We start from the raw sequence: 25,245 nt of genomic DNA, 5'->3' as shown, positions 1-25,245 counted from the left end.
CCTGCATCATCAAGTAAAGGAGAGCCAATTTTTCAAATAGCAATTTGTCAACTAAGCAATTACCAATTCACTAAAACAACCACCACCACAACAAAAAAAGTTTAACTACTTAAATACTTAGGGCTGTCTTATGTCTGAAGCATGACAACTTCTTGTATGATTTGAAGTGGAGATGTCATGAATGTCCTGAGTTTTACAATTGTCCAACCTGCCTATGCTTCTACTTCTGCTTCATGGATTTGAGCTCATAGTACATACTGGGCCCACATCTCCAGCACACACTGCCCCTCTCAGCCAGAGGGAGCCAAGCCCAGACTCCTGGAGACTTGGTGTGTCAGTCACCAAAGAAGGACTTCCACCGTATGTCAATACCCACACATCCATGGGTGTCAGTCAGGTTCCTGGTGAAAATCAGAGGGCACATCAAAGGCATACCTGAGGAAAGGCACTGTTCACAAAGGTGTGAGCAGGCTTAAGGGAACTTATGAGGGATGGCAAGGTGCCCAGAGACCAGCAGTAGTGGGAGTTGTTACCTCCTAAACCTGGAGGGGTGAGGGGGACTGCACAGACCCTGAGGAGAGCTGTGACTGTAGGGGAGCACCATTGGTCAGGAACTGCAGCCATCAGCAGCAGCAGAAGAAAGCCCATCACCAACACACATGTCAAACTCCAGAGAAACTAGGAGACTGGGAAACTGTTGGAGTGTGTGGGGGTGGTCAGGCGGGCATCAGCCTCAGTTGTTGCCAGTCCCAGGAGGAGGGGACATCTGAGTGAGAACTCCTTGGGACAGAACTAAGACCTGGGGAAATGAAGAAAGAAGAGGAAGATGACTGAGGACGGTGACCAAGGAATTCTAGAGGTGTCATATCTCAGATGTTGCACCTCCAAGAGAAAAGGGAGTCCTTGGGAAGGCAAGGACTGACTGAACTCCTGTAGGCTGCAACTGGGAAAAGAAGACTGCTGGTAGAATCTTCCTGAAGTCAGTTGGTTTCTGAGAGGCAGCATAGTCCCAGATACACAGGAGAGTCCAACACTTTTTAAAAAAGATTTTATGTATTTATTTTTAGAGAGGGGGCAGGGAGAGTGAGAAATATCAATGTTGCTGTTGCTTCTCACACGCCCCCAATTGACCTGGCCCACAACCCAGGCATGTGCCCTGACTGGGAATTGAACCCGCGACCTTTCGGTTCACAGGCTGGCACTCAATCCACTGAGCCACACAAGCCAGGGCAAGTCCAACACTTTCGTGAAAGAAGCACAGGCTCCTGAGCAAGAAGCCGGGGTGATTCTCCGGGCCCTGACCCCTCTCCATAGGAATCTCCTGCTAATGTCTGAGAAATTCCACTTCATATCTGAACTTCAGATTCCAGACAGCCTCCAACGTGTCATGAATTACAAGAGTTTTATGAATGATAGGGTAGCTTTCCCTCTTCCAACTCAATGTTAACTGAGTTGCAAAAATAGTAGTTTCCATATGTTCCTTACTCAGTCTCCCCCTACGTTCACATCTTACACAACTACAGTACAATAATCAAAACCAGGGAATTAACATTAGCATATTTAGCTAAATTAAATGTAAAATTATTTAACTAAATAATACACTTAAATAAATTTAAATTATTTCATTTAACCAAGTTAAAAATTAACATATTAGCTAAACTAAAGACCTTATTAGAATTTCACCAGTTTTTCCACTACTGTTCTTTTTCTGTCCCCAAAGTCTATCCAAGATCACACACTACCTTTAGTTATTCTTCTTTAATATCTTCCAGTTTTGTAGGATTGCAATAAAAGTTCCTCTGTCTTTCCTTGTCTTTCATAACCTTGACACTTTTAAACTGTACTGGTCAGTGATTTTGTGAAATGTTTCTTATTTGGGTTTGTCTGATGTTTTCTCATGATTGGACTGAGATTACTATGCATTTTGTTCATCCAAGGTATGTGCCCTGTCTGGAAATCAAACCTGCAGCCTTTTGGTGTACAGGACAATGATCTGGCCAGGGCTGCTTTTTTTTTTTTAAATAGCAGCCACCCTAATGGGTATAAGGTGTTATTTCATTATAGTTTTGATTGGTATTTGTCTAATGACTGGTGATGCTGAACAACTTTTTATATGCATATCAGCCATTTGTACATCATCTTTCAAGAAATGTCTATTCAAGTTCTTTACCAATTTGTAATTAGACTATTTTTTATTGTTAAATTAAAAGAGTTCTTTAAATATTCTGGATATAATTAACTCCTTTTCAGATATGACTTACAAATTTTTTTCCCATTCCATAGGTTGCCTTTTCATTTGTTGGGTGTGTCCTCCGATGCATTTTTTATTTTGAGGTAGTCCAATTTATCTAGTTTTTCTTTTGTTGCCTGTGCCTGCAGTGTCATAGCCAAGAAATTATTGCCAAATCCATGTCATCAAGCTTTCTAAAAGTTTTATAGTTTTAGGTCTTACATCTATGTCTTTGATCTATTTTGAATTATTTTTTGTATATGGTACCAAGATAAGCATTCAACTTCATTATTTTACATGTGAATATCCAATTTTCCCAGACTGTCTGTTGAAAAGATTGTCCTTTTCCTACTGTATGGTCTTGGCAGACTTGTCAAAACTCATTTGACCTCTTCTCAAACTTTTGCACACTAATTTTAGCATCCATCAGTGGACCTTACCTGCAATAATTATTTTTGTGTTGTTTGTCTAATGGTGATTCACTATCTCCCCTTTTCTTCTACATTAATTAATTAGAATTTACAGTAAGAGTTTCCCCTTCTCTTCATTTATTTAATCCATTATTTACTCATATCCATATGGATTCATGAATATTTATCTTACTCTATTGGTTAAAACCCAATACTATCATTATTTATTTTATTGCTCAAATCAATCCAGCCATTAGAAACTCCTTCAGGTTGTCACCTGCATTCTTTCAATAAACTCCCATATTTTCTTTCTTTCTTTTCTTTTTTCTTCCTTTCTTTTCTTCCGTCCTTCCTTCCTTCCTTTCTATTTTTCTTTCTCCTTCTTTTCTTTCTTTCTTTCTTTCTCTTTCTTTCTTTCTTTCTTTCTTTCTTTTTCTTTCTTTCTTTCTTTTTACCTATTATCTATCTTATCTGTTTTAGTATTTCCTTACTTTTTGACACCACAATAATGTTTCAGGCTGATCTTGAATTTTCCCCACCCCACCCCTACAATCAACTACTTCTCCTTGAAGTTCTGGTTCCTTTTATTAGAGAATGGTATTTAGAGATCAAGATCTGGGTGATAGGTACGCTCATTGCTACTGGGATATCATTGCTCTTAAGACTCTCAGCAGATAGCACTAGGAAGTGTATGTATGTATTTACTAATCTTTTCATACACACATATATTTTCTTATTTATAAATATATATAATTAAAAACCATGAGTATATATTGATACCTCAGATTCCAGTCCAACACCACAGGGTACACTTTAGTGTTCCTTATTTGTAATTTCTTCCTCAAACAATTTTTATCTGTATTTACTTGTGCATAAATCTAGTACATACAGTAGTCTCCACCATAATCACAGTTTTGCTTTCCATGGTTTCAATTACCCATGGTCAACTGTGGTTCTAAATATTAAATGGAAAATTCCAGAAATGAACAATTCATAAGTTTTAAATTGTATGTCATTCTGGGTAGCATGATGAAATCACACACCATCATATCCTACTTGATCCTGCTTGGACATGAATCATCCATTTGTTCAAAATATCCATGAAGAGTAGTGATCCTAACAATTTGGATATGTCAAAAAGAAGCCACAAGGTGCTTCTTTAAGTGAAAAGGTATGTATGTATAGGAAAAACGTAGTATACATGGAGTCTGATACTACCTGCAATTGCAGGCATCCACTGGAGGGGAAGTCTTGGAACATATCCTGCATGGATAAGTGGTAGTATATACATTTTTTCAGAACCGCTAACCCACAATCCTGTGAGAAACACATTTACTGGCTAGATTATAGCATGTATGTACAGTTACTTTTGCCTTTAGCCTTACAAAATCCAGTCAATAGAGTCATACACCACATAATGACATTCTGGTCAATGATAGATCACATATACGATGATGGTCATATATACAATTATAATGGAGTCGACAAATTCCTATAGCTTAATAACCTCATTGCCATTGTAACATCATAATGCAATGTATTACTCATGTGTTTTTGATGCTGCTGCTGTAAACAAACCTGTGCTGCCAGTCAGAAGTATAGCACATACAACTACATACAATAGATAAATACTTGATAATGATAATAAATGACTGTTACTGGTTTATGTATTTACTATATACTATATGTACTTTTTATCATTATTTTAGAGTGTATTCTTTCTATCTGTAAAAAAAGGTTTGCTATAAAACAGTGCCAGGTTACACCAGCAGTAGCCTCAAATATCTCATGTTGACTGCGTCTCTTGATTGCATCATTTTCTCTTGTGCTTGATTTAATCTTATGTTGCTTTGTACAATTACATGCTGTATACATTTAGAGCCTAAGAGCAATAGGCTATACAATGTGACCCAGGTGTGTACTAGGCTGTACCATCTAGGTTTGTGAACATGGACTCTATGGTGTTCGTGCAATGATGAAATTGCCCAACAGCACATTTCTCACATGTATCCCATTGTCAAGTGGCACATGACTGTATACTATTATCCAAAGCTTTTTAGGTTTTTTTCTTCCCTTTCCCATCCTTTCAGGGTGATCATTTTCTCCATTTGTAATAGAGTTAGGATTGTTCATTAACGTTTGTATTTCATTCTGGGTTCCCCTCTACTACATTCCAGATGGTTTTAGTACTTGGTTTATTGGGAGGGGGTATGTGAAATATTACTATGGCTTTTTAAGTCAGAACTACACAAAAAGATAAACTTAGAGAAGTGTCTCTCTCTTCTTTTCTCTCCTATCCTGTTCCCATTCCCCCTTTCTTTCCACTATTTTCCCCACCCCCACCTCCCCAAGTGACCAATCTCTTTGGATTCTGGTTTATCCTTCCTGCATTTTCTTTCCACAAGTATGCAGAGATGTGCATTTTCTTACATCCTCCTTCTTTCTTTACAGGAATGGTGCTGTTTTGCACTTCACTTTTTTCTACCTAACAGTAAAAACATACTATTTTTTTAAGTATGATAAAAGAATGCCAACACTACATTGCATATGAAGAAATCCCACCAAAAAAAGTTTACCTCAAACAATGTATGTGAAAGGAAATGCCAGTGAGGTCCACATCCAGGAGGCAGCTGGCGGATGTGGTACATTAAGACCCTCCTCATCCTGCATGAGCCCCACGTAGGATCCTGACCCAACGACCCAGAGTCGATGTTATTGTTGGGAAAGATGAAAATGATGGAAGGATTCCACAATATCTAATCCATTTTAATGGCTGGAACACAAGCTGGGATATATGGGCAGCTGAAGATCATGTCCTCTGCGACAGCAGTGAAAATCCAAGATTATAGCATAAATTGGCAAGAAAAGCTGTAGCTCTCCTAAGCACAGGAAGAAAGAAGCACTGCCAGTTGCCTCATGTTGATTCTGTCTTAAAAAGCCTCCCGTTGAAGACAAGATGAAAATATTGAGAACTCAATAAGCACTTCCTCTGATGACAATAGTGAAGAAAAGGATCAGCAGTAAGTGAAGAAAGTGACATTGAAGGAAAGACTGGAGTGAAGGAAGAACCCAAGCTGCACACAAAAAGGGAGATGGAAGAAAGAACAGTAACTACAAACATCCCTGAAGATCTGAAGAAGCTGCTGGTGGACTATTACTACATCAATAAGAGGAAATGGTTAGTGAAACTTCCCTGCCAGACCAACATAATAACTATTTTTGGAATCCTACCTGAAGCATTTTGCCATCAGTGCAGCCTTTTCAGCCAATGATAGGGCTTTCATCATCACACTATGTCACATGCCATCAGGAATGTGCATTATATCCCAGCAGAAAAGAACATTGACCTTTGTAAGGAGATGGTGGGTGGATGAAGAATAACCTTTGATTATACTCTCCCATTGGTTTTGCTGTATCCATATGAACAAGTTCAGTATAGAAAAGGTGATATAGTCCAACTTTTTTTTTTCTGATTAAGGAAAGTAACACAAACACTAATAGGAACCAGGAGGTGCTCTCTCCAAGCCCACCTTTGTTGACTCTGTCCACTCTGCAGTCCACAGAGAGTCAGCTGAGCACAGCTGACTGGCCACCCCCGAAAGGTGCAAAGCTGAGCCAGGAGCCTTGCAGTCTCTGAGGTGGTCCACATGCTACTCTGCCAACAGCAACAAGCTGAGAGCAGTGCCTCACCTCAGCCCTAGCTCTGGCAGCAGGACATGTCCACCAGCAGGCCCAAGCTATTCCTGCACCTGTGCATAGCAGATCACTTTCACCTGTTCCTGTGACACCCCCCCCCCCATCCTAGCAAGGAAGGGAGTGCAGTGTCAGCCAGCTTTGAAAGCAGAAGAATTAATGAAATTAATGAGGTTCTCTCCTGGAAACTTGTGCCAGACGATTACCCTCCAGGTGACAAGCCATCTCCACCCTCTTACATTTACAGAGCACAACATTTGCTGCAATTGTTTGTGAATCTTCCAGAAATCCTTGAAAAGATGTCCTTTTCTGAGAAGATTCTGAAGGCTTTACTGAAGCACTTTGATCTTTTTCTGAGGTTTTTAGAAGAGTTCCATGATGACTTCTTCTCAGAGTCTGCCTATGTTCCTGTTTGTGAGACACACTACTACAGCCCTAAGAACCCCAGGGTGATGTATTAAAGTTTCAGTGGTTCTGAAGGAACAGCTTCTCTGCCTAGCTTTACAGTCTAGGTTCCCAGTGGAGAACTGGGGAGATGGTGGGAGATGCGATGCCCACCCCAGGGAGGCTCTAGGAGAGGCAGGCCCAGTTATTTGAGTTATTTACCTCTCTTAAGGAATACTTGCCTGAACAGCCTCCAACATATCCTCTGTGATGGAAGAAAAGAGCCACTATGTTCCCAGTGAAACATTCGTGAAAGTGTGCATAGGTTAGGCTATTTCAGTAGACAATGGAGTTGTTAGTAATAACCACATGTTTTAGTTAGTTAGCACTAAGCAAAACTGTTTTTGCAAACTGTTTTCATTGTTGTGATGAGACTGGGCAACTCTGTCCAACAAATTTTAGTTTTGCTTGGAAACTGCAAAGTATTCCCAAAATATTTTAGAGGAAATTGATATTGATGACAAAAGAAAATTTGCAGCTATACATTTATTTGTTACTGTTCCTTCTCTGTAAAACCTTATTTTTGGTGATCTCAAAAAAGTATTTCCCTGACTTGTTTGAGATTCTACAGCTATACTTTGTTGTGTGATGTTATGGTTCCCATTCTTTAAAATGTTATGCTTGATGTTCTAAATAAAGCAGAATCTATCTTGTTAGAAAGAACAAGAATACACATGAAAATGATTATTGAACATGAATTAAATTCTAACACAAAAACATTTTTAAGGATACTTAATAAAGCATTAGATTTATGGAGGAAGACCATAAAAATTCCAGGATTCTGGATAGGATGGCAGACAACAAGAGTAGGCAGAACAGGAACTCACATATCTCAGCATAAAATAGAAGAATAAAGATAAAATAAGCCATTGTAGAAATGAAGACTAAACTATAAGGAACTACAGTAGGTGCCTATGGAATAGGAATGAAAAAAATAGAGAAAAAAAAAAAAAGGAATCATATTAAAGAGATACATAGTGTTTGGGAAACAATAGCAAATGTGGAAACCAGGTAAAAAAGAACTTCATGCCCATAATTGGAATTCCCAAAAAAGAAAGCCAAGCAATGGAGTAGAGCAAATATTTTAAAATACCTAAGGGAATGTTTCTGAGCTCCTACCTCAAGCCAGTGTGCAGACTGTGTCAGCCAAGCCCAGCTGATGAGCATGATCACAGATGTGAAGCTCATCATCCTTGCCAACATGCTGGACAATTCACTCTTCCTGCTGGTTGTTCTCTATCACTACGTGGCTGTTAACAATCCCAAGAAGCAGGAATGAAAGTGGCATTTTCTGCGTCCCAGGGTTCCAGGACATAGTCTGAGGCAAGATGGAGGGTGTGAGGGGCCTTCACACTTCACTTCATCCCTCTACTCAGCACGACATACAAAGCAACTACATCTGGATTTTTCTAAACTTTTATTTCCTCAAAGTCTTCCTTATCCCTATGAAACAAGAAACTGCCACTGAGTAGGGCCCAGGATGGGAACTGCTTCCTTCCTTATTTATTTCCTTCCTTCCTTCCTTCCTTCCTTCCTTCCTTCCTTCCTTCCTTTATTTGTATCCTTAACCAAGGACATGCTTATTGATTTTAGAGAGAGGGGATGGGAGGGAGAGAGAGAGAAACATTAATATGAGAGAGAAAAGATTGATCTGTTGCCTCCTGTACATGCCCTAACTGGGGACCAAACCCGTAACCTAGGCATGTACCCTGACATAGAATCAAACCTGTAAACTTTTGGTTAATGGGATGATACTCCAGCCAACTGAGCCACACTGGCCAGGGAAGGACTGCTTTCTTTTCTACTCCCAATGAAAATACAGATTTTTTTTTTGTGTGTGTGTGGTGGTGGTTTCCCACTCTCCAAAAAGAACTGCTCCTGAAATAAAAGAAACCTAGAATCAATATATCAATATTGAAAGGGCAAATTTCATACTAGGGAAAACTAAACCAGAACAATCATTACTGAGACAAATTCTAGAAAAAAATAATTGTACTTCATTTAAAGATAAAGCAAGATGGCCAAGCAGAAAGATAAAATAAATTTTTAGAAATTTCAATGAATCAGAATTCAGACTTCTAGGGTCTGCTCAACCTTCTGTGCTAAAGGGCAGTGCAGCAACACTTATAAGACTCAAGGGGAATAGTGTGGACTGTAAATTTCTCTTTTTTTAAAAAAATTTTTACTTATTTATTTCTAGAGAGAGGGGTAGGGAGAAAGAAAGGAAGGAAGAGAAATGTTGATGTGAGAGACAAACATCAATCAGCCACCCGGCCATCTCTCACAAGCACCCTGACCAGGGCCGAACCCACAACCCAGGCATGTGCTCGACTGGGAATCAAACTGGTAACCCTTTGCCTTGTGGGACAATGCCCAACCAAGTGTGCTACATTGGTCAGGGTTGTAAATTTCAAACCCAGCCAAGGATCAAGTATAAAGCTATAGACTAACAAGATGCCACATTTAAGAACTCAGATTACTGGTTCACACAAACCCTTCTTTTTTTATTCTTAACTTTTTTAAAACAGAAAATGCCATGCACAAAAATAGGAAACAATAGACACTCATGAATACATTACAATAACCCAAGGCACCTGGCTATAACAATGATCAGCTCAACCTCAGATGTCTTCTCAGTTTCCTAGCTCAAGGGGTTGGCTGTTTGGGATGCTCTACTCAAGAACAAGACCAAGTTGTCACAAGGTAGTTTCATTCACTTGCAGCAAGTAAAGGAGACAGGGGATTTACATCCAAAACTCTGTAGCCTGAAAGGGAGCCTCAGTCATTGCTTATGCACACTATTAGATCACTTGTGCATTGATTTCTTGTTTGCAGTTGGCTACAGTTATTGGACTGGGTTCATGTCAAGCTCATTCTGTTTATAGCTGGTCTGTAAAATACTGTGCTACATTTTAATATTTAGCAAGAATAACATTTAGAACTCCCCAGACTTTGAGATCCTTATTCTATCTAACAAGTTTGTTTGTAAATATTCCATTCTTGAGGAAATTTCTGGAGGACTAACTCCAACAAACCAAGAGATAGCAGAAAATATTTCAGCAAAAGGAATGGCAGAGAGCTTTCAATATTTTCAGTTGCAGATTTAAGACCAAAAAAAGGTGTGGCTCAGAGTGGAGGAATGTAATGTAAATGTTATATGTTTTCATAAAGTAGAAATGAGACAACTAACAAAAAATAAAAGAGAGAGGGGCAGAGAAGTGGAAAGTAGAAAACTCTGCCCCTTGTCTCTTACGTAATTCGATTGGAATGAGAGCTGAGAAGTCAAATGGAACCAAAACATAATGCTAGTGATTACGTTTTGCCAACTGGGGAACTAGAATTTGGAGAGTTAGGAATTATTTGGGAAATTACTAATGAAAGAATTGATCTTTGGAGACCTGACTGAGACTAAGCAGACGTTTCTCCTCCTCAGCCAGTCTGGGCTCAATCAGCTTCCTGAACCTCATGGAGACAGGTCTGGGCTCCTACGGGCTCTCATGGGGTCCCCTGGCACCGTGCCTAATGTGTTTCAGACATGGACAAGAGGCAAGTCCAAACTAGCCCAGCTCCTCAGGACTCAATGTTGGGAGACACAGAAATAGGCATTTGCATGGTGCCATGGGAGCACCAGCTACACAGAGATAGAGGTAGTATGGAAGGGGTTGCATTGAAGAGATGGCACCACAATGAACCTGACAATATGTGAACTCATTGCTATCTAGTAGGTGAACCAAAGGAGTCATTCCTGCATTAATTTAGCAGATGTTGCCAGAACACCAGTCTAGGCAGGGCGTGCACCAATCAGTGGAAGAAACTTGGTTGCAGACCCATGGACAATGATCACAGAATGACTGATTAGTATAACTGTGTTAAAGAAGTAGGGAGTGTGAGAATGTATCATTGGTGGCTGGACCCATTGTTGTGGGCCCGCCAGGGAAGCTGGAACCTGAAGGATGAAAGAACAGGAGCCACCCAGACAAGGGTAGTTCATCAGGGAAAAAAATGGAGAGCATTCCTGGCAGAAAAAAACAAAACAAACAAACAAACAAACAAAAAAACAGCATGTGCAAACAGCCTCAGGCAAGCAGGAGCATGATGTCAAAAGAAATGAAAAAAGGTCCATGTGGCTGAGGCAGAGAGAAGTTGGGTGTAGTGAGAGGAGGCTTTTGTTTGCAACAAAAAACCTGTACACAGTGGGTCTAACGATGAGGAACTGCATCCTCTCGCCTAGCATGTGGCAGCTGCAGGATTAATTTAGGGATTGAATAAAGGAAACCCGGAACCCATGTTCCCTATATTTCTGCTCTGCTCTAATGAGCTAGTTGGATGTTCCTTAAGCTTGTTACTCCTGTGGTTACAAGTGGCTTCCCCGATAGTAAGCCACAAGAATGCACAGTGGGAAAGGAAGGACTGCTTCTTCCTGTCTTTCCTCCACCACACTCCACACCCCAGGATGAAAAACCTTTCCTAGAAGCCCCTTGGCCCTCAGGAGAACAGGGTGAAGACAGATTCTTGGGCCAATTGGGATTTCTTCAGGAATCACAGGAGTCAAGCTGGAGAAGGGGATACACACCAGAAAAGATATCAGGGCTCTGCCAGCCCAGCCCAACCTGCCTCCCAGTGTGATCCCAGGTGCTCTCTCCCCACCTAGGCATCCGCTCCAGGAGATGCTGGATGCACCCCCAGGCTGCCACAGGTGTCTCTTAAAGGACCTTCCCTTTGGGCCAGAATGAGCAGCCTTGACCCATTTTGCAGACTAGGGGAGATCTTATTTTGGGGACAGCAGAAAGGAACCAAGTACGTAAGTGGGCTCGGCCCTAGGATGAGGGTGGGAGGTGCTGACGGTGAGGAGAAACCTGTTGGGCACTTGGTAGGGATCTCAGATTGGAGAAGGAAAATGTCACCTGAGCAGAGCGGTGGCGGGAGGGGGTGAGGGAGGAGAGGAGAGGGAGTACGCGAGCGGGGAGCTACACAGCCCCCTGCTGGCAGGCCGTGGAAGGCCTTCCCAAAAGCCTGCCTTGAGTCAGCATCCCAAGAAGACAACGCTTTTTCCTCTTAATCTCCCCAGAAGTGAGAAGTGGTGTGTAATCAATATCGCGAATTGAAACGTCATGACTACTTACATATGTACTCGTCTAGAAGCGAACTAGGGCCTTATGGTGGAGGGACTAACGTATGCAGAGGCGCGGAGGTGGGGAAGGGGAAAGGAGCATCACCAGCTGAGGCTTGGCAGAGCGCTCGGATGAGAGCCGCTGCAGGAAGGCTGGGCCTTATCCTGTGGCAACTGTGAGTCACCCACCGACAGGGCGTACACAAGGCTGGTGTCACGTACATGGACACGTGCTGGGGGACCTGCCAGACGAAAATGCAGACCTCTGTCAGGGGGCCGGAAGTACATGTGCGCCCGAGAGAAAACGCGTCCTTGAGGGCGTGGCCTCGCGCACAGGCCCAGGAGCACAGCTGCCGGTCCCACGCTTCACGCCCACGTGTTCGGCCCTGTGCGCCGCAGGCCGCGCCTCAGGGGCGTGTCGTGGGCGGGGCTCCCCTGGCCACCACACGAAATCAAGTCCAGCGGGCGGGGCTGGGTTCATGGGGTCCTCACCCTGCGTGGTGACTCACCGCCAGATGAGGCCGACACAAGCACCCTGCAGGACGGGCGTGAGTAGCGAGGGCCGGAAGCTCGGCCCCTGTGACTCTGCGTTGTCCCCGCGAGCTCTGGCCACCTGGGATCCAAAGGCTCCGGGTCCCGGATGCCCCAGTGCTCCTAGCAGCTATCGGAGGGCAGTTCTTGAGGCCCCAGCCCTGGAGCCACGCCTCCAGCCCAGGGCTGAGCCCCTCAATGTTCTGGGGACTGAGTATTCCCCTCCAAAGAGGGACAGGATTACTGGAGTGGGGGAGCGGGGATTGCTTCTGAATTGAGATAGGAAGGGGCACATACCTAGGTGGGTGTTCAACTCCGGATATAAGGGAACATCTGGATACGAAGTTGAGACAATGGGAAACAAATTCTTCAACAGTCTAATTTGGAATGCTAGGGCTCTGGGTGGGGGCGGGAGATGCTGGGTTTCTGGATATGGGGGCTCTGCTCTTGTCGAGGGAGGATTGGGCCCTGCTGGAGGGGTGGGGGAGACATGAAGTAGACACATAGTAGGAACATGTGATTTAATGAGGCATCAGACCAAGGGGGCAGCAAGGCCTGCAGGGTAATCACCCAGGGCTTCCGTCTGTCATTTCAGGAGGCCAAATTTTTTCCCAAAACCTGAGAAAGTCTCAGAGACTTGGTTAGCAGTCTTGTCGATGGTTTCCTGGGTGGATTTGGCGGCCTGGTCCATGGCTGGGGAAGGAAAGGAGAGGACAGCTAAGAGTAGGGCCCTGGGGAACCAGGGGGGCTGCCAGGAGAGGGTGTGCTGGATCTGCCCACCCTCTTGCCCTTAGGCCTCCTCCCCCACACACACCCCAAGCCCCACCAGACCTTTCTGCCCTGCTTCTGTTGCCTGATCCACTACTTGCTGAACTGCTGCTCCAGCCGCGGTCACTGAAACAAAGAGATTTGGTCTTTAGTCCCTGTTGAGGAACCATGGACCAGAGGCTCCACCACACTGTTCCCTAGAGTAGACTGTCCTGTAGGCCAGCGGTCCCCAGCCTTTCTGGAAGCAGACACCGGTTTTGTGGCAGACGGAGTGGGGGCGGCGGCGGCCGAGCTCAGGTGAGCTTCAATGGCTGGCCCCGTAGACAGGAGGCGGAGCTCAGGCGAGCTTCACTCCCGGCCCCAGTTCCTAACAAGCAGCGGACCCGCCCCGGTCCTCGGACCGGGGTTGGGGACCTCTGCTATAGGCCCTGGGGATGGATGCCCTGAAGGTAAATAAAATCCCTTGACTAAGGCCGACCCAACCAGGGAGGAGCAGCGGCACCTTCCGTGCCTCTGGGGTGTTCTTGTTTATTTGTAACTCGACTCTTCCCCTCTGGCCTGCTTCCCATCCCATCTCCAGGATGGCTGAGAAAGTGCCTTGAGAAAGAAAGGAAGGCAGGGCAGGGCGGGGCAGGGCCAGACTGGAGTTGGCCTCTGGGCTATAGCTGCTTCTGCTGGGCATGGCCCAGGAAGAACCCTGCCCTGCTTTAACAACTCCCCCAGGTGCCTGAATTCCCGCCTTTAGTGCACCCTTATTGCACTGGGGCCCTATCACCATCTCCTTTACTGTGCCTCCACCCAGAGGGCAATGATGCCAGTGCCTCAGGGGCAGGCAGCTTAAGACATTAGGAAACAAAGTGCAGAAAGGAGATAGAAATTCCACCGTCAGGCCATCTCTCGACCAGGGTTTGTGCCTGTGATGAAGTGTTTCCAGCCTCAGGTAGGCAGACTGATAGATAGCTCCTGGCCTGCAGAGATCTGACTCATCCTTGCTTCTGAAAGGGCTTGGCGTACCCACACCCCGGGATCCTTATCTAACATAGTGAGGACCACAAAGAAGGAGCCTTTGCACCCAGCTTACAGATAAACTGAGGTCTAGAAGGAAGGGTCCTGCGGATAGAGGCCTCCTGGTTTCATTTTAGTCTCAGAGAAGGAACTGTGGGCTTTCTCTGGGGCGCTGGTGAAGAAGAGGGTTGGTTTGGGTGTTGTCTATAGATTGAGATATGTGCAGGTCAGATTGGGAGCTGCAGTTCAAGGGAAGATGAGCTGGGACTGGAAGAGCTGACACTGGTGGACCCAGGGGTGCCCTTCTCCCATAACATGCCACCCCCCTCAATTGTGTAACCACAGGTAAGAAGAGTAAAGAGCTGGAGGTGGAGAAACTAAGGATGGGGACCTGCCCTGCTGGGGTGAGGGTGGGAAGGACCTCTGGCTAAGTACTTAAACGAAAGGAAACAATTATTTTTAAAAACATATCCCAGTGGGGGGTCTGCTGCCACTGTCCCCTCCTACCCTCGCCCATCCAGGTGGCAGAGCCTGCTCTCTCCGTGGATCTTCTCCCACCCTCCCCTAAAGACCCGGGGTTGGGGGCCGGGGACTGCTCCCGTATGTGCAGTCTCCTCAGATTGGCTCTAGCAATACCAAAGTGTAGCCCTGGCTCCCAGGGCGCCTCTGTCCCCTCACACCCAAATCCACCCAAGGATCATCTCCAGGGCTTGTTGGGGGGTGGGCGTCCTTTCCAGTTTCTGCTTCTTATGGGAGGGCCCGCTCCGAGCCTGAGCCACCTGCCATCTTTCGGGCTGCCCAGACCCAGAGCTTACAGCCGGGTGCCCCTGCAAATGCCCCAGGTCACGCGCTGTCCTCACCCGCATCCTGGGTAGCCCCTTCCACTTGCTGCTTCAGGTCCTGCAAGCCCTTGTTGGCCATGGCTCCGGGGGTCTGCGAGGTCGTCAAGGGTAGCCGAAAGTACTTTGTATCTTGCTCACAGCGGCGGCTGTGGTTTTTTAAAGGAGCCCTAGTGCCGGTCCAACCCCGCGGAGTGCCGGGGTGGGGCGCGGGGCGGTTCCCAGTAGACTGGAGCGGGGAGTGACCGGGCTCTGCTCCAGGCTGGGAATTTGCTGTCACGGGAGCAGCACATCCTGGCCTCAGGCTGGCCGCGGTGGGAAGGCGCCGGCCCCAACCAGAGTTGGAAGAGGAGCTAGGAACTGCAGAGGGACTGGGTCAGGGGTCCAAATAGGGGCTGAGGGCTGGAAGGGGGCGCACACACCTCCCATACCTCAAAAGCCTGCTCTCTTCCTCACCGATCCAAAGGATCCCTCCGTGAGCATGGGGTTAGAGCCAAGTCAGGATCTCAAAAAATTAATAATAGTAGCTGCCTTTTTTTTGAGCATTTATCTTGTGCCAGGCGCTGTCTGAACGCTTTCAAGCCTCTGATTAATCTTTACAACCCCGTGAAATGAGTGTTAGTTATTATTAGTTTATGGGAAGAAGGTGAAGCATGGATAGGGCAAGGAATTGCACACAGGCCACCGGGACTTGGCGGACAGATGGGTAGGGAGAGTTGGGTATGTTCCTCCCTTCACAGGGGGCGAGTCACCAGCCTCTGTCCCCAGAACGGTGGTGCTGAGCTGGGGTGTGGGTGGGGGGGACACTGAGGTGGGGGGTTAGACTTGCGAGTGAATGGAGAATCCAGGATCCCAGGGACAGCAAAACGAGGCACAACTTCCCTGCACTCAAGGGCAAAGGTCAGGCCCCCACCCCACCTCACACCCACCCACTCCTCTGGAGTCCAGCCTTGGAGCCTGGAGGCCACCACTGCACACCCTACCCTGTATCTTCATAGGGCATCACAACCCTCCCCTGTGCTGTTCTCTGATTCTTCTTCTCCAGAGCTGTCTGTAGCTCTGTCGGATTCTCCCCTATTCTGAAGCTCTGGGAAGCCCCACCTAACCAGGTCCACTCTGCTAGCCCAGGCTGTATCTGTAATGGGAATGGGAGAAGGAGGAGGAAAAGAGAGACTAGCAGGAAGCTGGGGAGGGTCAGCCTCTGATAGGAAGGGAATGGTGGAGTTAAGGTCAGTCCTGGGCAAGAGGAAGGGGCTTGCCCTGAGATCAATAAGGCAGGGAGAGGGACAACCAAGTGGCTGCCATGCCCACCCTGCCATCTCTACCAGGCTCTGAGCTTGATTGGGCCTGGCCCAGAGCACAGAGATACTGGGGGGAACTGCCCAAGGGTGGGTTTGGAGACTCTGGGAACCCAGCCTGCTCACTGCCCCAGGCCTGCCAGCCCTCCTGAAATCCCATCAGAAGCAGCAGTTGCTTTGACCTAAAAGACCTTTTACACTGCTCCAGTTAGCTCCTGGCTGGGCTGCTAAGACTATTTGGTGTCAGGCCCAAATATATAGGCAGCAGCTGGCCTCAAAAGGTGATAAGAGAGACAGCTCAGAGTGTCCCTTTAGGGACTGCAGGGACTGCAGTCAGACCCTTTGGTTCAACTATCTCCTAGGGCAGGTCTTGACATCTCTCTGAGCCTAAACATCCCTACCCTTGATGGTGGGGGGAAGAGTGTTACTGTAAGGATTAATGGGTTGAAGTGAGACAGGATAGTAAGGAGCTAAGAAAATTCCTTGGCAAGTGAAAAAGGGAAACTGAAACAGATAGCTGAACATAATGGCTGAGGAATTTACAGCCAGGGCAGAAGGCTCTGAGTCCCTGGCAGAGGTAACCTGGTCTACCCTGGCTTTTTCCCCCTGGAGATAACATCTAGGCCTCAGTTGTTTCAGCTTCAGGCCCAGAAAAGCAAAAACAAAAAACAAAAACACCAGGTGGCGATACCAGAACCAATTGCAATGACTAAAAACCCCCTGCCCTTGCACTGGAGACCATGAACCTGAGAGGGCACACCTGGAGAACTGATGAATATTCTACTGAAACCCTCCTCTGAGATTTCCCCTAAGATTCCCACCTGTGAGAGAGAGAAGCCTCAAGACCAAGGACCAGGCAGGCACGCTAACTCTCACTCTGAGAGCAGCTGGCATCGTTTTCTTTTCCTTCTGCCCAGTCTTCCTGAACTGCACAGACCTTTATGTTTGGCCCTTGACCTTAGGAATTGGCTTTGAGTATGTGTGTAGGGTTGGGGCAAGCAGCAGAGACCCTTGCAGGCTCCTTCAGCTAAGGCAGAGGGCACTCACTGGGAACATGGTGAAACACTGTTCCCAGGCTCCAGGTTTAGGTGCCCCCTTCCCCCAGTCACCTGGCCCAGCTCCTCCTCACTCTCTTACAGCCCAAAGAGCTCTCTGGCACATCCAGGCCCCTGGTGGCCTCCTCCTGGGACAGGCACAGATCTGCTGATGTGCATGTGTCTGAGCCGGGGCCTAGGAGCAGGAACACTCTTGACTGTCCCAGCTCTTCCAGACCCTGGCAAGGTTTGAGGGGGAGGGGGACTAGCAGCTCCCTGTTCCCTTTTCCCTCCTCAGTAGTGGATGTTCATGGGCAGCAGGCTGGGATGCAACCCAGCTCAGCTGTGTTTGCTGAGTTCTCAGTCCCCAGGGGTGCCCTTGATGTCTCCTCCCCACCACAGAGGCGTGATGGGAAAGTAGTCTGGACTCAAGCTCTGACTCAAACAACCAGGCCTGGGGCAAATCACTTACATGTTCCAAGCCCAATCTGTCCGGGTGTCAAAAGGGAGGGGAACCCTGGTCTTTGCTCAGCCACTTCTGAACAAGCCTCCAGGGTGTGATGCCAGCCACACTTCATGTAGGACATGGACTGAACCAGCCCCAAGTATTTTAAGACCTGGGGAGTGGCAGCATCTGCCATAAGCTCGCTGGAGCCTACTAAGTCAAGGTGATCATAGTGGAGCGTGGGAGTTTTTAAAGAGAACCATAGGCCCAAGATGGTATCACTGGTGCTCAAAGTTCATGATACCAAACCTAGATTAAACACCTGATTTAACTGCAGTTTCAACTGCTCCCAGAAACATAATCTTAATCAACCAGTATGGAATTTTCTGGTCAAGCACTATTAAGGCAACCTGTCACATGAGCCCTTTCTACCCACCTGCTCCTAGAAAGAAGAAGCAGTCTGCATGATAAAAACCCTTCCATTCTTTTCCACAAAGGAAAGATGTCCCTGTCCCCTACTCAAAATCCCTGTTTTTCTTTTGTCATAGCTCCCTGGCCCCACCCTTCTTCCTGTAAAAATCTTCCATTTTGTACCACCTCTCAGTGCCCTTCTAGTTACTAGATGGGATGTTGCCCAATTCATGAATTTTTTTTAGGATTTTATTTATTCATTTTTAGAGAAGGGAGACAGGGAGAGAAACATCAATGTGAGAAAGAAACATCAATCAGCTGCCTTGCCCTGGGACCCAACCTGCAACCCAGGCATGTGCCCTGACAGGAAATCAAACGAGCGACCTTTTGCTTTACAGGACAACACCCAACCACCTGAGCCACATTTGTCAGGGCTGAATTTTGATATGTTTTTTTTTTTTACAGAATCAACTGAGTGGCTCTGCCCAGTCCCACACTTCCTAGCTGTGTTTCCTTGGACAAGTTATTTAATCTCTCTGTTCTTCAGTTCATTCTGGGTGAAGCTGGGATCAGACAAACTATTTGTTTCCAGGATTAAAGGAGGCAAAGCAAACCCTGACTGGTGTGACTCAGTTGGTTGGGTGTTGTCCTGCAAAGCAAAAGGTCACTGGTCGGATTCCCAGTCAGGGCACATGCCTGGGTTATGGGTCAGTCCCTCATCCATGATCAATGTTTGTCTCCCTCTATTTCTCCCTCCCTTCCCCTCTCACTGGGAATATATAAAATTTTAAATGAGGTAAAGCACTCAAAACTGTTCAACACCTGGGAAGAGCTCAACAAATGTTCATTTTTACTATTTTTCTCTCAAAGTGGAGCCTTCTCCTAAATCTCAGCTGTTGTGTTCACTGGTATTTGACACTCCTTGGTGAAGGATGATGGCAGTTTGATGCTGGGCGGGACTAGCTGGAGGAGCCCAGTGGCCGTGTCCTTCTCTGTGAGGAGGAGGATGGATGACTCTTGGCTGTGGGTTTAGAGTTCACATCTTCGAAAGTTACCATCTGCTCTAGGGAGTGTTAGGTGTCCCTTTCTCCGAAGGACACTGGAGCCAAAACACACGGCAGGATGGCCCAGGAGCCCATGCTCACCTTCTGCTGTCATGGGCCTATCCCCAGAGGGTGAGCCAAAGCTCAAATCTGGAGGCATTCGGTCTCCTGCTCCTAAGTACAGCCTGTCCTAGAGGATTTCCTGGGAGCCCAAAGCGGGGTCACATCCTCCACCCTCCAAGTTAAAAAGCAATGATGGGTGGGTTAGGGGGTGGGAGGAGTTTCTTAAAGGCAGAAGCAGCTCTCAGCAGGTTCCAGAAATGCCCAGGGTATCTCTGTAGGGCACCTGGTCCCAGATCAACAGGCTGGCCCAGCTTCACTTCCCAGGAGGGACCAGGGAACTTCTTCATGAATGAGGCAGCATACAGAGGGAGCATAAGACTTGAGTTTTATTTGAAATCATTAAAAAGAAAAATTCACAGCAGCATCTGTGGGGTCAGAAGGACCAGAGGCTAGGAGGACGAGGGAGAGAGATAAAAGTGGTGGCAGCACGAGAAGACAGATCTGGGGTAGCTGCATGAGGGTGTGGGGAACCGTGAAGGCCACCCCAAGATGGGGCACTCTAGTGCCAGGAGGGGATGGACCCCAAGACAGAGGGGTGTTCCTCTGGGCCTCTGCACAGGACTTGTAGCCCTCTAGTCTTCCACATTCTTGGCCTAGGAGAGAGTGACCTTCACACACAGCTCTAGGCCCCCATCCCTCAGTGGCCAGCCAAGGGCGGCAGGGACAAGAGTCATCAATACCCCTCTGCCCTGAGGGGTCAGTTGTGAAGAAACCTCACACTTCCACTCAGGGGGCTGAGTTAGGTTAGGTGTCTCCCCCAAGGACTCTGGTACCCCAGGAGGGAAACAGGTGAGTCTGTGAGGGATGGGGTCCATGCCCGAAACCTCTGGTGGGAGGCTTGCCCAGGGGCCAAGCTGTTGCTTGGGAGCCCAGCTCTTACCTCCTCAGCCGCCTCTTCTTCCACTTTGCTTGCCTCGTCCTCCTGTGGAGGAGCAGGCTGCTTCATTTCCTCCTGTGGGGAGCAACGGGAATGTAGGAACCCCAGCTGCCCCGCATCCATGGCCTTATCTACCCTGGCCTCAACGGTGAACAGCGGCCCTCATCACCTTGTTGTACATGACAGGCCAAGGTGAAGGAGGTATGAGGGCCAGACTGAACTGGGGTGATAATCATGCAAGATCCCACAGTGGAGGCTCTGTCTGATGGTGCCCAGGCCTTCTGGGGATACTAAGTAAATACCTTGCAGCCCAGCTTTACCTTGGCAAGCTAATGCTGAATCTCTGTGCAGCCCATGGTTAGGCCTCATTGAGGAAACCCAGGGGGGTGGCAGGGAAGGGTGGGCAGTGGCCCCTGAAGCGCTAAGCTTGACCCCCCCCATCAGTGTCCCTGAATCACTTGATCATATACCCTTGCCCTCCTGAGTCCCCAAAAAAGCCCTAAGAGAAGGGACATATCATCACTTTATACTGGGACCCTGAGGCCTGGGAGGCCAGGTATCCAGCTTGAGGCCTGACAGCTCAAAGTAGCAGGGCTTTTAGGGATTGGGTCTGGCTTGCTCCAGGCCCACCCCATCCCCAGGAGCATAAATGCTTCCTCTTTCCTTCTCCCTGCCTCCTGGATGGGCTGGCTCTAGGCTCAGGCTGCTCTGGTTGGGGTCAGCAGGGGCTATTTAGTCCTCTCCCACTTCCTGTCTCCTACCCTCCTGTATCCAGCTGAACACTTGCCTTAGATGGAGGCCTGCTTAGGAGTGACAGTTAGTGGGCAGGGCCAGACTGGGTGATCAGCACTTATCTCTGGAGGGTCTGTCACCTCTGTGCTACCACAGGGCCATCCTGCTCCTTAGAGGACTGGGGCATAAAGGCATCAAACTATGTCAGCTAGAGTTGGGGCAGACTCTCCAGGTGAAGGGTGGGAGGCCACCAGCTTAGTCCTGCTGCCCCAGGGCAGGCACATGAGTCCAGTCACATGAGTGATCAGACAGATTGGCAATGCTGCGTCCTTCCATGGTTCACTGGACAGTAAGTCGTGACTGGCCTGGAGCAGCCACCTCTACACCAGAGTCTGGGGTGGCTCCAAGGGCTCACTAGCCCTCCTCCAAGATCAAAAAAGAGTATCCAGGCAGCCTGGCCCCACCCCAGGGCCTCTTTGGGAGTTGGAGAGGGAGGGACCTGGCATGTCCTGGAGCATATGTGGGTACCCCCTAAGAGGCACTGATGATGATGATGATGATGATGATGATATAGTCACCTCCCTTTCTTGAGTGCTCACCACAAGCCAGCCCTAACTGCTTCATGGGAGCCATTTCCCTGCATCATCACACAGCCCAGTAAGACATACTTTTACCTCCTTCCCATTTTAAAAATGAGGAAATGGAGGTCCAGAGAGGTTAAGCAGTCCCCCGAGGTCATAGAGCGTGAAGAAGCAGAGCTGGGAACTGGGAGAGGGAGCAGCTGCCTCTCCAAGGACATGGAGACCCTGTACTGGTAGAGCCAGGGCCCCTGCCACTCACCCACTCCTGGAGCAGGGATTCTGAGTACTGGGTGCTCTGGGCAACTTGTACCAGGTAGGGGAGTTTCCTAGAGGATAGCCTTAGTCAGAGCTGGAGACAGCCCCTCTGAAATGGGAATACCTCTTGTCCCAGTGTGGATCCTGCTCCCACTGTGACCTTGCACTCATCTGTCAGAGCACAGACTTGGAGCCCAGCTGCCCTGGGGCTTGCAGGCTCACACAGACTAGCTGTGGACCACTTCATCTCTCTGGGCCTCATTTCCACATGCTGTCTCATGGGGTTTTGTGCTGATTAAATGAGTTAATAAGTATAAAATGCTGCAAGAAGATCCTGCTGTGTGGTGGGCGCTGGGATGTTTCACCCGACCAGCCTCTGTATCCTGGGAGTGCCCCCAATGCTCCCCCTGTGCTCTCTGCTGCCAGGTAGCACACAGGCACACACGTGTGCACATGCACACACTTGCACAGTCAGGCACACACTCAACACACAGATACAAAGGTAGAGGAGGAGGGCAGGGTCAGAGCCTATTTCGCATCACCATGGGTTGCTGCTACCCAGCTCCTCCTGGGAGGAGAGAGTTGCCCACCATGGGGCTGGGGAGAGGCTGGTCACTGGGCTGGTGGTGACTCCTCAGTGTCCACTTCCTAAGATGCTGGCTGTCACCATGTATGGCCCACAGGACCCTGCTTTCACTAGTCAAGCGTGATATATTCTAAATGCTGAGCCAGAGGGTGTGGTTTTAAGACTCACTATCCAGTTGGCCCTCAAACTGCCCCCTCACAGGGTGGCTGTGAGGATTCCACAGGAATGGGTGTGAAAACACCAAGCACAGATCACACAGCCCTTAAAGCCTCCATTTTCTTGTATGTCAATGGGGTAATAATGCCTCCTCCCAACTAGCCTCTCTGGATGAGGCTGGACAGGACACTGAATCTGGGTCTCATCTCCTCTATCCCACCCCTTTCCTCTGAGTAGGGACCCAGAGGAAAAGATGGGACTGGTCTCAGAACGAGGGCTGGGGACCAGGTCTCACCTTCGGCACCACTCCTGAGACGATCGCAATATTCTCTGCCTCCTCCACAGTTTTGGTAGCCACTGTGTTGACACTGCTGACCACCGCCTCGCTCACAGCATTGGCCTGCTCCTTGGTCTTCTCAGCCACTGTGGGAGGACTCTGACTGGCCTTTATCCTGACCCAGGCCTGGCCTGGCCAAGTCAGGCCTTAGCAGCCCCTTTCCCAGGGTGATCGAACCTCTGGCTCCACCCGAGAGCCTAGGCTGCCTCCTTTCTGGTGCCAGGGGAGCTCTGATAATTATGAGGCAACCTTGGGTCTAGCCTCAGGTTCTGATGGGTCTGGGTCTGTGTACAGCTTGGGACCCCAATTGGGGGATAAGGAGGACCTGAGCTCGGATCTTTCGTATCAGTGTACAAAAGTCCTGGAGGTCCCAACTCCTACATCCCCTGTTTTTTGGGCTTCTCACCTGAGGTCACGCTCTGCACAACACCCTCCTTGGTCTTGGCTCCTGGGGAGAAAATAGAGGTGTCAGTCCTGACCCAACTCCCTGGGAGTGGAGTTGTCAGGGCAACAGAACAGCTGCACAAGCTGTGGGGTGAGGACGGTGTGTGGAAACCAGGAGTTCCTTCAAAGGCTTCTGCCTGCTGCGCTGAGGAAGAGGGCAGATAGGAAGTGGACAGGACTGTATGGAGGAATGAGAGAGAACAGGCCTAGGGTGGGGTCTGAACATTGCCTGGGTGTGGCCTGGGCCTTGGAAGCTGCAGCGACAAGGCTGCTGAGGAGAGCTGAGTCATCAGCTTGGCCTCCCTTTCAGGGGAAGCTGAGCTGGGATGGGGCTGGACAGGACACTGAGTCTCCCTGGTCCCACCCCTTCCCTCAGTAAGGTGGAGACCTGTGGCCTGATTGTGAGCACCTGCCACCTCGTCTGCCTGCAGGGTCTCTAGGATCAGTGTGGCTATTTATCTGAGTCAAGGAGCCTGTGGGTGATGGGGGAGCAGGGCGAGTTCATGCATTCATTTGTGTGTGCACAAACAGGTGTGTCTCAGAGCTGAGTACCCCTCTTGCTGTCCTGCCCTAGAGACTCCTGGGGCCCTGAGGAGGTCCAAACAGACACTGGTGTGTGCAGGAGAGTGCTGTGTGCCTGGAGACCCTGACTCAATAGCCAGGTCCTCATCCCCTCCCAAAATGCCACTCTGGGGCTGGGAGATAAGGTCAGACCCAAAGTAACTGAGCATCCCAGGTTCCGCTCTGCCTCGCCCAAACTCACCCACATACATGACACCCTCCTTGGTCTTCTCAGCGGCTTCCGTCACCCCCTGCTTGGTCTTCTCCATGGCTCCCACCACACCCTCCTTGGCGATGGAGAAGCCCTTCTTGAAGACATCCATGGTGGTGACAGGAACAAAAGCCCGACTCTCCTTGCAGCTGTGGCTGGTGCTGGCACAAGTGCTGCCGCAGCCGCTGTCCCCACTGCTGCCTCTTATTGACGTGCCAATGAAATATTGATGATGCAGCGGCTGGCTTGCTGAAGCCCAGCCAGTCTGGGGGGCAGGGACAAGAAGGAGGGAGGGAGGGAAGGTGGGAGGATGAGAGTGAGGGAGGGAGGGAAGGATGTAGGGAGGATATGGGAAGAGGCTGGCAGCAGGATCCACTGGGCTCCTGCTGGCTTAACCCTCCCTTCCTGCCCTCTGCCTTCCCCAGAGGGCTGCAGAGGGTTGGACACATCCTGGCTCTCATTCATTCATTGCCTTACCCACCCCCTGGACAGCCCTGGCCAGGTGCTCTCAGGCCTGGGGCTGTGTGTCTCTGACATCTGGGGCATGAAGGGAGGAGCCTTTGTTATCAGAACCCAGATAGAGTAGGGGTCAGGGTCTGTCAGGCCTGTCAGGCAAGAGTGGCCAACCTCCCATACTGGTCTGGGCTGCCTAGCCATTCATTGTGGAGACCCCATCCTGGGATTGTGGCAAGGTGAAGTGCAGGAGCTGGGACAGAGCCCACAAAGGCTTCCCTGTGCCCCTTCCTCTGATGATACACTGTGTGGCCCTCAGACAGCTCCCTTCTCCCTCTGAGCCTCTCCCCACCCTTTGGCTCCCACAGCCCAGTTGTGACAGGGGCTAACGTGAATGAAATTCCCCCCCACTTCCTGGCCACCAGCATGGGTTCGGAGCAGTTTTCCTGAGATTCACCAACTGCTTCTTGCGGCCCCACCTCGACCATGGGGACATGATCAGTGGGGTCACTTCCTTGGGCCCTCTAAAACCCCAGGGTCCCTGATCCAAGTGCTCTCAGGCACAGGAACCGGCTGGCTTGTTGGCTGCCACCGTGGGGGGTGGGGAGAGTGAGTGACTGAGTATGTGTGTGTGTGTGTGTGAGGGGGCTGGACTAGAAGCACCGGTT

The 25,245-nt window shown here is 48.6% G+C and overlaps 3 protein-coding genes and 1 pseudogene across 3 annotated transcripts; 2 read left to right on the top strand and 2 right to left on the bottom strand.

Moving 5' to 3' along the window:
• Window positions 1-5,676: 5,676 nt before the first annotated feature.
• Window positions 5,677-6,971, top strand: LOC150010423 (MSL complex subunit 3-like; annotated as a pseudogene).
• Window positions 6,972-7,942: 971 nt separating this feature from the next.
• Window positions 7,943-8,056, top strand: LOC150010422 (dolichyl-diphosphooligosaccharide--protein glycosyltransferase subunit 4-like). Its single transcript, XM_090279504.1, has one exon. The coding sequence runs from the start codon at window positions 7,943-7,945 to the stop codon at window positions 8,054-8,056; it is 114 nt and encodes a 37-aa protein (XP_090135630.1).
• Window positions 8,057-12,924: 4,868 nt separating this feature from the next.
• Window positions 12,925-15,223, bottom strand: ADIRF (adipogenesis regulatory factor). Its single transcript, XM_090278339.1, has 3 exons — window positions 15,052-15,223; window positions 13,250-13,312; window positions 12,925-13,111 (listed from the first exon to the last, which is right to left on the bottom strand). Exons 1-3 carry the CDS (start codon window positions 15,110-15,112, stop codon window positions 13,005-13,007), a joined length of 231 nt encoding a protein of 76 aa, XP_090134465.1. The 5' UTR covers window positions 15,113-15,223; the 3' UTR covers window positions 12,925-13,004.
• Window positions 15,224-19,692: 4,469 nt separating this feature from the next.
• Window positions 19,693-24,488, bottom strand: SNCG (synuclein gamma). The gene is made up of 5 exons (XM_090279503.1): window positions 24,116-24,488; window positions 23,315-23,356; window positions 22,867-22,994; window positions 20,265-20,336; window positions 19,693-19,977 (listed from the first exon to the last, which is right to left on the bottom strand). The coding sequence occupies exons 1-5, from the start codon at window positions 24,234-24,236 to the stop codon at window positions 19,957-19,959; spliced, it is 384 nt and encodes a 127-aa protein (XP_090135629.1). The 5' UTR covers window positions 24,237-24,488; the 3' UTR covers window positions 19,693-19,956.
• Between the last annotated feature and the right edge of the window lie 757 nt (window positions 24,489-25,245).

The sequence above is a fragment of the Furipterus horrens genome, unplaced genomic scaffold, assembly GCF_987537825.1.
Source record: "Furipterus horrens unplaced genomic scaffold, mFurHor1.1.pri manual_scaffold_5, whole genome shotgun sequence".
Classification (NCBI taxonomy): domain Eukaryota; kingdom Metazoa; phylum Chordata; class Mammalia; order Chiroptera; family Furipteridae; genus Furipterus; species Furipterus horrens.
The sequence above is the reverse complement of the archived record's forward strand: the minus strand, read 5'-3'. Positions and strand labels throughout refer to the sequence as shown.